The 12942-nt window shown below is 47.4% G+C and overlaps 1 protein-coding gene across 4 annotated transcripts in view; it reads right to left on the bottom strand.

Moving 5' to 3' along the window:
* The window catches only part of wwc3 (WWC family member 3), a 33674-nt gene that overhangs the window by 1709 nt on the left and 19023 nt on the right, over positions 1-12942 (bottom strand). Inside the window, exons 6-22 of one of the 4 annotated variants that reach the window (XM_086224961.1) lie at positions 11024-11153; positions 10468-10617; positions 10251-10324; positions 8055-8303; positions 6618-6707; positions 5958-6529; positions 4315-4435; positions 4070-4150; positions 3893-3979; positions 3542-3737; positions 3253-3423; positions 1435-1550; positions 1195-1342; positions 955-1119; positions 777-869; positions 462-695; positions 259-386 (exon numbers count right to left, since the gene is read on the bottom strand). In XM_086224961.1, the coding sequence (XP_086081087.1) occupies positions 259-386; positions 462-695; positions 777-869; positions 955-1119; positions 1195-1342; positions 1435-1550; positions 3253-3423; positions 3542-3737; positions 3893-3979; positions 4070-4150; positions 4315-4435; positions 5958-6529; positions 6618-6707; positions 8055-8303; positions 10251-10324; positions 10468-10617; positions 11024-11153 (2805 nt within the window). Of the gene's footprint in view, positions 1-258; positions 387-461; positions 696-776; positions 870-954; positions 1135-1194; positions 1343-1434; positions 1551-3252; positions 3424-3541; positions 3738-3892; positions 3980-4069; positions 4151-4314; positions 4436-5957; positions 6530-6617; positions 6708-8054; positions 8304-10250; positions 10325-10467; positions 10618-11023; positions 11154-12942 lie in introns of all 4 variants that reach the window. The other 3 variants (XM_086224960.1, XM_086224959.1, XM_086224962.1) reach the window with 3 other exon arrangements.

A 12942-nucleotide genomic window follows, 5' to 3' on the forward strand; every position in this document is an offset into this window, starting at 1 on the left:
AACATCTGCATAGTGATGAATCTGTCCTTACGAAACGTTGCCGGCTACCACAGTGAAACCCCGTGTGAGTTCGTCCAGCATTCTGGTTTTCTTTGGCTGAGGTGTGACGTGTGACTCAACAGCGTCAATGTTGTCCATGAGCTGCTCCAACGTTCCCACTGATGCTTAAGCACTAATTCTACTGTCTGTGGAACGATATTCTTGCCCTGAGAAGGCTGTGAGGAAGCAGCAGCATGGAAGCTGAGCACGAATCATCACCTGAAAGTCTGCACAGGCAGGGGCTCCTTCTGGCTCTGCCCCCTCATCTGCAGAACCTCTTTGGAAGCCTTCCTCAGCCTCCTCTCTGCCGCCTCCTCCTGACGCTGCTCCTGTTTGCTTTGGGTCGCCTGCAGAGCAACAAACCAGAATCATAGTTTGAGGGGCTGGACCCCAGGTGGCTTGTACTCTGCTGCAGGTCTCACCTGTCTCTGGGCCTCCCTGAGCAGGCAGCGGAAGCGCTCGTCTCTCAGAGCCCAGTGGGGAAGCTCACTGGCCTCGCTGGCCTGTGGCTCCTCTAGTCGTAGCTTGAGTTCCCTCAGGGCGCTCAGCTCCTCCATCAGCTGCCTCTGACGTGTCCTGCAGGCCTGGAGATCCAGCTCCAGGTCCAGGGAGGTGCGTGTCGGCTGCTCAGCCAAGGAGGAGCGGTATGACTGCTGCTGTCACACACAAACACACTTCAGACAGGGAATAGGGGACAGCCTCACACGTGATGTGGAGAATCATGCATCACTCTGTACCTGCTTGTATCGCAGTGTTCTTCTTTCCAATGTGTTTCTAACAAAAGGGGATTTCTTTGGTAAAGTTGAGCTATCACTGTCACTGCGGTACAACTGAAAGTAAAACAAGATTTCATGAAACCTTCTATCATAAATATACCCTACGTACGTCAATTTTTTTTTCTTTTCCAAAACTCACCCTGCAGACGTACTGGCTACGAGCCCCAGGAGAGAAGGTCTGGGAGCGAACGATGGTGCTGCCACGCATGAAAGGGGAGGCATGACCCCAACGACTGCCCCTCTCTTTGGGCCGGACCCTCACCGGCTCTGGGTACAGACCCTCTGTCATGGTGGCCTTCTCCACCTGCAATAGCCCACACTGATGAAGATGGAGGGGTCAGAGGAACCAGCTACAGGCTACCAGTGAGGAAGATCTTACCTTTATTATGGAGACTTTGAGGGTCGTCTGGTCACAGCGCACCCTGGAGGCGACGCAGATGCCCTCTGCACACAAGCCCTCCAAGCAGGCAGCTGTACATGCTGTGCTGTTGCTGCAGCCGCTGTCCACAGATTCCGCCTGCCAGCTCCTGCAAAACACACACAAGTCAAATAACTCTGAGAAAAAAAGAGGTGAATTCTGTACGCATGCAAGTGTGATCAATTAAAATTGCTGAAGCACCTCTCAGATGCCGCCTCCCCCGGTTCGTCCTTCTTCTGCAGCCTCTGCAGCTCCAGCTCGGCCTCCCGCTCCTCCAGGTGGGTGGTGGTGCGTGACAGTAGAGCACATACAGTGTCCTGTAACATCGCAGAAGCACATTCCTGTGAGTTTCTCCCTTTAACCAGCTGGACACCTGCAGACTGGAAGCTAACAGCTGCATAGCAACAGTGGCAGGAGGAATTTCTCCCAAAGGCGCCGCAAGATTTACAGTTTCATGCGACAGAGTTGTGTCTCTCTGTTAGCGCCTCAGGATTGTTAACTGTTAGGTGATGTGCAACCAAGAGGATTCCTGTCCGACTCAAATCCACAATACGACTGTCCCTTCAGGTTCAAGTCTGGAGACAAGATGATTAATGTGACCAAAATGAGGCATGCATGTCACAGGCTACCTCCAGATCAGACCTACGTACATCTACATCTCCCTCTTCAGACCTCTGCGAGAACATAGCTGCTTTATTCTTCAAACAAAATTCCTTTGAAAGTGAGCTAGACTGAATTTACTAAGCAGCACAAACTTGTATGAGGTCACAATCCCAAAGCAGCGTCACTGGGAGCGGCTGTTTCAGGAGGGGATCCGCTAGCGAGGTGCAACATTAGGAAGTCAGGCGCAGCTCTGTCCCTGGACTGTGCAGCAAGTCTAGACTATTTTGTTGGGTGTGTACAGGGGAGGACTTTAGCTGCTGCAACACTCAAACACTTTCTATGTTATAATGCATATATTCATCATGTTTATATAGACTTTATTTTTTAAATCATTATAAGAGTGTGCTACAGTGAATTCCATGGTAAATAACTTGGATCATAACACGTCGGTCTTTGAAAGCTGCTGCTGTCTACAAGGACAAGGTTCACTCAAGCCTGAGAACGCTGGCGTGAGTGTCACCAGGCGTGCAGGGAGACGTCTACAGTTGCTGGGTGGAACCTCAGAGACGAACCTTTCCGTGCACTTTTATTTGGTTTAGATTGGTTTATTAAGGACCATCTACAAAAGAAAATACTGCTCTCACAGAGGAAAGATGTCAGATTGCAGCAGTTTACTAATTTCTGGCTGCAGTCCCTTAGTGCCAATTAATTCACAACCAAATGTGGGGAGCGAGAAGGTGAAGCCCCTTTCCCTGCCCTCCTCTGAGCGAGTCAGTCAATACTTAAGTGAAGTTTTTTGTTCTGAGTTAAATTGTGGCATGAAATGACTCCCCTTCAAACTTTTGCCAATCATATTGCACTTTTAATTTAATATCCCTCCCCATTTTTCTGCCCTGAGAGGGTTAACTCCCACAAATACACATGACATCAGTCACAAAGTCAGGTACAGTACGTCTGCGCTTTTCTCCTGCTAATTCTGACTGCACCTCATTTGTAACTTTAACACCCAAACCGTTAGTAAATCTGGCCGTCAGATTCGGCAGCCACACCATCAGCACTACTTTGAGCTAATTAGTTTGCTAACATGCTGATGTAAAGTATTTTGATAATTGGACTGAATGACAGACTCCAATTGCCATCACTTGAGTCACAATGCAAGCATTTGTTAAAATCTGTTCTTGACAAAACTGTTCACACGCAAACAGAGGCCTTTGCCTTTCATGAGGCACAGAGACTTTTCTGTATGTTAAGGGAGAACCACTGCACATCCCACCAAGTCTGTGATTTTGTGTCCCCAGATGTTGTGTGTTTACTCATCTTTAACTTCTTCCACCTCCTTAACGATACATGCCATCACATGTTGAACTGCTACTCCACTCCTGTTAATTATTGATATTATTTACTATATGTAGTTACCATGGCTCTGGGTCTTTGCTCGTCTTCCTGCCCGTCGTGCTGTCTGCGCTGGCCAAGGTTCTTCTGTTCGGGTCTCTGCACCTCTGTCCCGCTGAATATCTGAACTCGCAACCAGTGGTACACCATCTCGGCACTTCCTTCACAATCTGCCAGGCTCACCTGGGCTCTGCCCTGCAGGCGCATGATCACACAGTCATTGTTTTCATGTAGATATCAGCCACATGAATGAAGAACATCGGAGCTGATGTGGCTTCACTCTCATCAGTGGGAATGCTGCATGAGGACCCACCAGTAATTCCTCCTGAGCCTGAGGTCCCAGCGAGCACACGGACAGCTGCAGGGCGCACACCGCCAGGGCGTTTGCAGGAACAGGAACACGAAAGCCTTCATTGAAACTCATGTGTGACTGCGGCTCCAACGCCGTACAACAGTAAAAGGCACAGGCCCTGCCAGCGTCCAGTGGAATCAGGTGCACCTTCACGTACCTGGACGTGAACGTTGACAACATTGGATTTGTGCTGACTCAACAGGACTAATGCAAATGGTGACTTGCAGCAGGGCGTAGGATGGTTACTTGTTTCCTCCGAGAGAGGAAATAGACGAGGAGGGAGCTGACATTTCCTGAGGTGAAAGTACTCACACTTTATATCCCTCTCTCACAATGGACTTGTTCAGATTCTTCAGCTGTAGCAGGTGAAGACGCAAAGACTGCGAACTGGACTCCCACCTGCAAAGAGAAAAAATGGAGGGAGGGAATATGGTGTTGGATACTAACAGGGGAGGAGTCACGCACAGTTGTCACTCCCCGCTTACTCACAGCAGTCCCAGTTGGATCTGAGTGGGCTCGCTCACAGACGTCAGCTCTTTCATGTAGGACATCTCCTCAGACTCCTCAGCCCTGTTGGAGGAACGACGGAACACAAAATAAGACTTTTTCTTACATTACTGGATGCAAATACTTTGGGTTTGTTGTTTGTCTGATTTGCATTTTTCTCCATTGCCACTAGGGGGCACAGGAGCTCATGTTCTGATGTGGCACTGATTGGGTGGACCTCCTCTCACCTCCTGCCCCAGGCCTCAAAGACGCCACTGTCTGTGGCGAGCGCATCTTCTGAAACACCTGCAGAGACTCTCCTGGTCCTCCTGCCGCTTCTGTTGGCACTGTTTCCCCTCAGGGTCACTCCTGCAGAGCAAAGAGAAGCAAGTTCATCCAACACAACAACCATCAAGTGCTGGAGATTCTTTCCAGCGTAAGGATCAGATCCTTCACCTCCACTCGGTCACATAATAAGGAAACACTTGATTATTTTTCACTGTTAGACGACACTCAGCTGTACTCATCAATGCATCCTCATGAAATAAACCAGCAGACTAAACTGGAGGCCTGTCTAAAGGACATAAAAACATGGAGGACCCATAATTTCCTTTTATTAAACTCTGACAAAACTCAAGTTATTGTCCTGGGCCCGCAACATCTTAGAGACACCCTATCTGATGAGACAGGTACCCTGGATGGCAGCACCCTGGCCCCCAGCACGACTGTAAGGAACCTAGGAGTTCTCTTTGATCAGGATCTGTTCTTGAACTCACACATAAAGCAAATCTCCAGGACTGCTTTCTTTCATTTACGTAACATCGCTAAGATCAGACACATCCTGTGTCAAAAAGATCCAGAAAAACTAGTCCCTGCTTTGTCACTTCCAGGCTGGATTACTGCACCTCCCTCCTATCAGGCTGCACCAGGAGGTCCCTAAAGACTCTCCAGCTGGTCCAGAACACTGCTGCCCGCATGTTGACTAGAACTGGTAGCAGAGACCAGGTCTCTCCTGTGCTGGCTTCCCTGCATGGCTCCACTGGCTCCAAATTCAGAATAGAATTCAAAATTCTCCTTCTACCATCAAAGTCCTCAACAATCAGGCTCCTTCATCCCTGACAGAGCTCCTAGTCCCCTATGATCCAGCTAGAACCCTTCACTCCCAGGATGCAGGGTTACTGCTGGTTCCTAGAGTTCTAACAGTAGAATGGAGCCAGAGCCTTCAGCCTGCAGGCTCCCCTCCTGTGAGCAGACTTAAGACCTTCCTTTTTGATCAGGCTCAGCCCAGGCAGTTGGGCTGCTTAGGCTGGCCCTTAGATCTGCTGCTATAGGCTTAGACTGCAGAGGGATCTCCCATGGTGCACTGGGCTTCTCTCTCCTCCACTCTGTCCTCCTATATGTGTCATACATAAACCATACTCATGTGTTACTAACTTGTCTTCTTCTCCAGAGCCTTCAGGCTCCCCTCATCCCAGATCCTGGTGCTGCTGGAGGAGGCTGCAGACCTGAAGAGGCTCCAGCTGCCACCCGTAGCTCCACCTGCTCACGTACCCGTCTGTCCATCAGTCTCTTCTTCTCTCTCTCTCCCACTTTATCTGTCCCTCTCTTTCTTTCTGTATGTCTGTCTTTGTCTCTGCCCCGCTCTCCTGCTCTCTTTCCCCCCAACTGGTCAAAGCAGAAGGCCATCCCTACTGATCCTGGATCTGCTCCACGTTCTTGCTTGTCAATAGGAAGGTTTTTGTTACCACTGTTGCAGGATGTGCTGCTGATGGAGAATTGTTGGGTGGAGGTTCATTGAAGGAGTGGTTCTGGACCTGCTCTACTTGGAAAGAGTCATGAGAGAACTTTTGTTGTGATTTGGTGCAAGACAAACAAAACTGACTTGACTTGCCTGAGTTGGTGAAAGCCCCCTGCACTCCACCGTCTCGATGACTCTTGCTGTCTGCTTGATGCACAGCAGCGGGGTTGAGGGTATCCTCGCTGCTTAACATGGCACAGTGTGACAGGGGTTGTGACTGGGCCCGCAGCCCCTCCAACAGTCCGCGGCTCGCCTGCTCCATGTACTCCTCTGTCATCTGTGTGAGAGGGCAGTCCTGAGGGGCAGAGTGGTAGGGGGTGTCCATGGGAGAGCTAGGTGGTGACAGGGAGGAGAGCGAGGAGCGCGAGGAGAGGGAGGCCAGAGACTGAGGGGTGTCATGGGAGCGTTTGGTTTTGCTCTGGTTGAGGGGTTCAACAGTGAACATGGAGCAGTCTCTGGACATTGTCTCTGGGGGCAGCAGGTAGCGCAAGTGGGGGTCAAGCAGTTCCCCGGCCCCCTCGTGACGTTCATACTGGGGAACACCATAGATGTCGCTGAAACTGATGGAGCTTAAGGAGCCTCGGCTGGACGCCAGGGAGCCCCGGCTGGAGGCAAGAGAGCCGCGGCTGCTGCTGGAGGACACAGTCAGAGAGCTGGCCGACAGGCTGCTCGAGAAGAGGAAACACCATTCAAGAGATGAGCTCTAAGAATGACCTGAAGCATAATGAATGAGTGTGTGAGTGTGTGTTGCACCTCTTCAGCTGGGAGTGAAGGTAGGTGGTGATGCGTGTCGCCTCCTCCAGCTGTCTCAGCAGCACATTCCTCTTCTCCTGCTGCAGGAGCCTGTCATGGGATGATACAATGGCATCATGCCTCTATTGTCATGTAACACAACGGAGCAACATGTGTGGTCTCTGCTGACAGATTCATCGGTCCTGCTTAAGCGGTATTCCACTGAGAAACAGCAGCGGGCAGGTTTGTATCAGAGCGCGCATGTGGAAATCCTGCAGAGGAAACTGGGCGATGAGGGCGCCCTTACTTCCCCTCCAATCTCAAGACCATAACTCCAAAACTAACTGATAAACTGATAGTGAGCACACAAATTCACCTCAGACAAAAGCTATTTCCACTTTATCAGCTTATACAGTATGGAGTTGTCTTCATCCTACACTTACAGTATGGCAGCTACTTGAAACCATCTACATACTATTCGTGGCAAAAAAAAATGCAGCAGCACATCCTCATGTGGCTGAAAAGAAAGGACTCAGACAAAGAATCAATTAGCGCCATAGATGGCAATGGCCACTCATTCCTCAATCGACTTACTGAGTAGTTGTTGCAGCTCTATTATTACAGTAGATACAGTGAATAGAAGAAAATGTTTTTGGTTTGAAATGTTGTTATTTTTGTGACACGTCTGCTAGTTTGTCAGTCTACCAACCTAAATCTTTCCTGTCTGGTTATTTACTAACTACATCCCAGTGGGAATGCAGCAGTATGTGACGCCACTGGTAACTTCCTTCACTTTAAGGGATTTAAGCCACAAATTGAACTTGTCTGTGTTCAGGCAGCCATGCTCTGACACAGTTCAGTCGGTGCCGAGTTTGTAAAACACCTGGAACTCAATCACTCCATGTTGCTTTTACAGCAGCTGCCTAACATTGAATAGATGCCCAAGATATTACAATTTGGTGCTGCTTTGACTAAACTGTACACTTCCCTCAGCTGCGCCAATGTGTTGACATTCAACATGACCCACCAGGCAAAAAACAAACAAACCAAAAAACAGAAAGGCAACTGGAAAGAGGAACAGCGGTCTGACACCTGGGTTTGAAGAACCTGTGTGCTGTGTGCAGTGGGAAAGAGGTACACATACACATGACAATTTATGTGAAGATCATGTGCTACCATGAGGGAAATCTGCCCCTCCACTTATTGCAAGGTTCAAATGTGCCCAATGATGGGTAGACGATCAGATGAGCCTAGAGTGTGTGTGTGTGTGTGTGTGTGTGTGTGTGTGTGTGAGTGTGTGTGTGAGTGTGTGTGTTTGTCTCCTTTTGGTTAACACTTAGGTGTGAGCCTACATCATTTCTTTAAAACTGACTGTTAACATTCATTGCTCAAAGACCTCATAATCATGGCAATGAAACTTTGTTGGTGTCATTAAAGAAGCCAGGTCATCTCGCTCACCTCTGGTTGGCTCCCTGGCTCTGGGAGCTGTGGGCTCTCTGCACCTCCTCCTCCAGCCGCGAGCGCTCCTCCTCCAGTTGCAGCAGCGTCTCCGGAGGGTGCTGCTGCTTGCTGACTAGGATGATCTCTTGAAGGAGGGCCTCCTTCTCTCGCAGCAACTGCATGAAGTCTCGGTCCCGGTCTGCCTCGGCGCGCCCTGACCAGCTCTCACTGTCCAGCTGTGCTAGCTGGTGCTGTATACTCTGCACCCTGATGGGACAGAAGGGGGGGTCAGAACTGATTTACATATGTTTTTATTTTTCTTCTGGATACAGCTGAAGCTTAGTTGCAAACATTCTTTTACATAAATGTATGACTGTATCAAGAGCTGCTGGAATGGGAACACCTCCATTGACTCAGATCTCTCTCTCTCTCTCACACACACACACACACACACACACACACACACACACACACACACACACACACACAAGGCTTAAAGCGACTGTATTACATCATTACATTATGAAAACAACTTTAAACTGATAATAGCGAATGTGTTTTCCAGTTAAAATATCTGGTGATCGAAGCCCCAATATCACTGCAAGTTATATAAAACACTAAAAAAAAGTGTCAAAGTCACACAATTTACAGCTTTTAGAGGAAGGACTGTGGGAAATACACTTTTTGCTTTCTTACTTAATAGTTCCATTACAAGCAGTTGGTTGACTTAGCAGCTTAGCATACTGGAACTACGGCAAACTGCTAGCCTGGCTAACCACCTACAGCAACATTAAAGCTAAAATTTAACCAGTTACATCTTACTTGTTTACCTGGAGATGTAAGCCCACACATTGGGGCTTTTAAGGAGAGTTGTAAACAACACTAGTTCTTTTCTGGATGAAGCTAATCTAAGCTAAGCAGATGTTTGCTACAGCCTTATAATGTATTGAACTGAGTGAGATATCGAGCTGCAGGTAAGCCAACATATCAGGGGCAATTACTTTCTCTTTCAAATGAAATTTTACATCTTCCTAGTTGATGTTGCTACATTTTCACTTGAAAACCAAACAACATAATAACTACGTAGTTTTCTGACTGTGCAGTGAAGCAATTTTCTCCATGGCCACGTATTAATATTTGTAGCTTCACATAAAAGTAGGGCGCCACACACTCATCAACAGTTCCGCCCTTGCTGAGACGGTGCAGAGTAGAGTACAGGCACTAGCACAACAGTGACCATAACTGGCAGCAAAATGCTGAAGTGACTATGTTCACTTATTTTAACTAATTTATTCTATTCATTTCAGCTCAGTTTGTTTTGTTTTTTTCCGTTGTCAAAAAAACCCACCAAAAACACTGAATCCTTTACCGAAAACTACAACATGCACCCCTCTATAAGACCCAACTCTTCAGTCCAGCACACACTTCAGCTCAAGCTACAATGCCAGCACTGACCAGCCATTACTGCTGCAGCAGCAGCCAGCTAGGGGTCTTACAGGTGCATACACTCAGACAGAGGTAGGTGGGACCTCAGAGAGTGGGTCCTCTGCTCAAATGAAATAACTGTGTTTATATGTGCTGGATTTCAGACCGAGTGACTCAGTGACAGAGCATGCAAGTTTCCACAGGTCTCCCTCTCCTTCCCTCCCTGATGTCATGGTTGGCATTGCTGTTGCTGGGTCACCACAGCAACATGAATCATGTAGCCAGAGTAATAACATGGCAACTCTGGCTGCTGCAGATATCAGCGCCCTGCATGTGGAGCTCACACTGCTCATCCAGGGGTGTAACAATCATTAGAAGATCTTTTGCAGCATTAAAGGAATTTCACACTTTGGTTGCTACTGATTTTTCCAATGTATGGCTGAGCGGACTGGGATATATTTAGCCAAACTACACAAAGTGTGTACATTAAACCACCTTGTGGAGTGGCAGGGTGTGCACCCAGGCAGGCACTGGGCAGTCCTCTCCTCTGGCTGCACACACAAAGGCAGCACACAGTCAGCAGCAGCAGCAGCAGCAGCAGTGAGGCCAGAGAAGAATGTGACCACCCAGCTCATTCCACTGGCCAGACATCGCTCAGCAGCCACGGTCACCAGCCACAAATACTATTCATAACACGTCCTCCCACTGGACAATGAGGAGGACCAGTGAGTCAGTGCTGCATGGCCGTGTGTCATAGTACTACTGCAGTTAGACAACAAACACACTTACTTTTTCTTGGCTTCCTCGTACTGCCAGTTAAGTTTCACTTTGTCCACCAAATGAGAGGAATCCTGCGAGCCATACTTAAAAAAACAAATAACAAAAGAGAAGAGGTGGCTTTAGAAATTCACAGTAATCACAGTATCAATTTGAGATGTTTCAGGGGACTACAAGGAGCTTCCTGCAGTGTCACCCGTGCAGCTGTAGGAGCAGTAGCGCCTCCTACCTCTCCCATGATGTCCGTCTGGCAGCCAGTGTCACAATACTGCTGCAGGTTGGACGAGTTCCCCGGGGTTCCAGTGCTGTTCGCCACCTCGCTGGCTGAGTCGCTAATAGACAAGCTGCTTTGGAAGTTTACCGTCAGCTTTGCCAGGCTCTGGAGGGTGGGATAGTTATTCACAATGAAGAGTTAATAGTCTATGGATGACACAATGGGATCATCTGGGTGAGACGTTTGACAAAGCAGAAAACCTGACCCAAAATTTAAAGGTGAACTTTCATCATTTTGACACTGAAGATGTCGTCTGCCTGCAGTATGTGCACTTAAAACAAATCATGACCGGGAAATGCCTTCATACATGAATCACTCTCTTCAAGCGATTGAATTATTCATTCTTTATTCCTCTATCTTTTTTAGTTTGCTGACAGAATTGGAGATGTGGTCAGTGATTCAGACGTCTGGAAATGTGCTTTGAAGACAATGGGGAGGAGAGGCAGCAGACACTAGAGGTCAGCATTGAATATTCCAACAGCAACAAAAGGGAGAATTTCCCTTCAGATACCTGGATGAGGTCCTGCCTCTCCTTCTCGCCTGTGCTGATGGCCTTCTTAATGCTACGCAGCTCATTGAAGATGGCTTGAGCCTCGTCAAGCTTGTAGTTCGTCTGACTGCAGGACATCTTCCTGTCAATCCTGTGAGATGAAAACGACATGGTTATATACAGAAGATCCACCTCAACCAGGACTGAGACAATCACTGGAATTCCTCCCTCGATTCCCAAAAGTCACCAATGTCATTTATGTTTCAGTGTCATGACATATAATCAAAATACAGGTTCATACATAGTTTTCCAAGAGAATGCCATGATTTTCCCATGGTGTCTATATCAGACTTTGGAGGAAAATGTTCATGAACCATATATTCTCTGACATTTATGTTTAAAGATGAAAAATAAATACAGAATTCCATGTCAAAACTTTACCAGTGTGTGTTTAACTAAAATTAATGATGGAAAATAACAATGTGATACAATGAAGTCAAGTTAAAAAACACAAATGCAACGACTGACCAAGAGATTTTCTCAGCCAATCAACTTAACCCCATTTTAAAGCAAATTTCTATGATTGCCCCAAAGTTTTCTGGCTTGACTCTTTTTATTTATTTATCTATTGTTTTACTTTTATGTTTCTCATAACTGTGTGAACCCTGATGAACATGAGATTCTTTAATTGAGACTATGTTGCTCTTGCAGAACATGGACAAAATGCTATACCCAGAGACTTCCTGAACAAAGCTCAACTTTGGCCCAGCTACCAGGAAAATGAAATTAAATCGAGGAATGAGGGCACTGCTGCGAGTCAGTGGGTCAGCTATGTTAAAAGACAGAACTGTGATTATGTTCAGTTAAAAACCATTTTTTTCATGACATCAATTTGCAATTTTGCGTGAAAAAAATTGGGGTTACAAGAGACAGAAGTACAATCAGCCAATTATTTTTTTTTTTACAAGAATCCAGTCGGCCCGGTTTACGCAGCTGAATAGTTTCAAATTAGGAATGACATGTCTTATTCTCTTCATAGTAACAGGGTGGCACTTATGTGGGAATGCAGGTCAGGAGAAAATGTGTCACACAAAATAAAAAATCATCAGACAAACATCCCAAGTATTTTTAGTCTGTGGTAAGTTATGAAATACACACATTGCATGTGACAAGCCAGTGTAAATGCTAATCTCTGTTTTCAAGCCTTTGAGAAGGGAACGTGGGCCTGAGACTCCCAGTATTGAGTATCAGCTTGCTAAAAGAAGTCTAGACATCATATGGTTCGAGCGTGTCGATTATGAAATTAAACATGCAAATCGATGAGCCGGACCCGGTCTGAGGTGAACTGGCTTGTGTTCTTGAGTGGGCGTAAGGGGTTTGCTGGATGGGGTCTGAAGGAGTGCAGCATGGTGCCTCCTCCTCCTCCTCCATCTCTGGGCCTGGCACGTGGCCCCCGCGCTCACCACAACCCGCTTCCTTCACTCTCCTTCAACAGCAGGTACTGTTCATCCACCGACCCTGCCTCCTCCTCCCAAAACAAGTCCGGCTTTGTTCCCCCCCACCCCACTGGCAGGGCCTAGGAGTTTATATGCTTAGCAAAAAAAAAAGAAAAAAAAGAAAAAGGCAGTACCCACCCCTCGGTGCCTGCCTGAATTGAACCCCCACCCTGCATGCTGTGGAGCAGCACAGATGCTTGCTAAAGAATGCAGAGCTGATGTTGAGTCCTCTCAATTCCACCAGTAAAGATTTTGGTTACACGGCTGCTGCTCAGTGTACGCAGGGTCTAAACATCTAAGAAATTTGTCAAGATAAGGTGGAATACAGATGAGCAAAGGAGATACTGCTATCCCAAACTGTCCGAAAGAGATAAACTCTTGCATTCTTTTGGTTAAGGAGGGGGTTTCTACAACAGAAAGTGTTTGTCTGGTTTATCTGATGTG

Source organism: Aulostomus chinensis, chromosome 14, assembly GCF_037954235.1.
Source record: "Aulostomus chinensis isolate RoL2024-O1b breed Wild chromosome 14, RoL_Achi_v1.0, whole genome shotgun sequence".
Taxonomy (NCBI): Eukaryota; Metazoa; Chordata; class Actinopteri; order Syngnathiformes; family Aulostomidae; genus Aulostomus; species Aulostomus chinensis.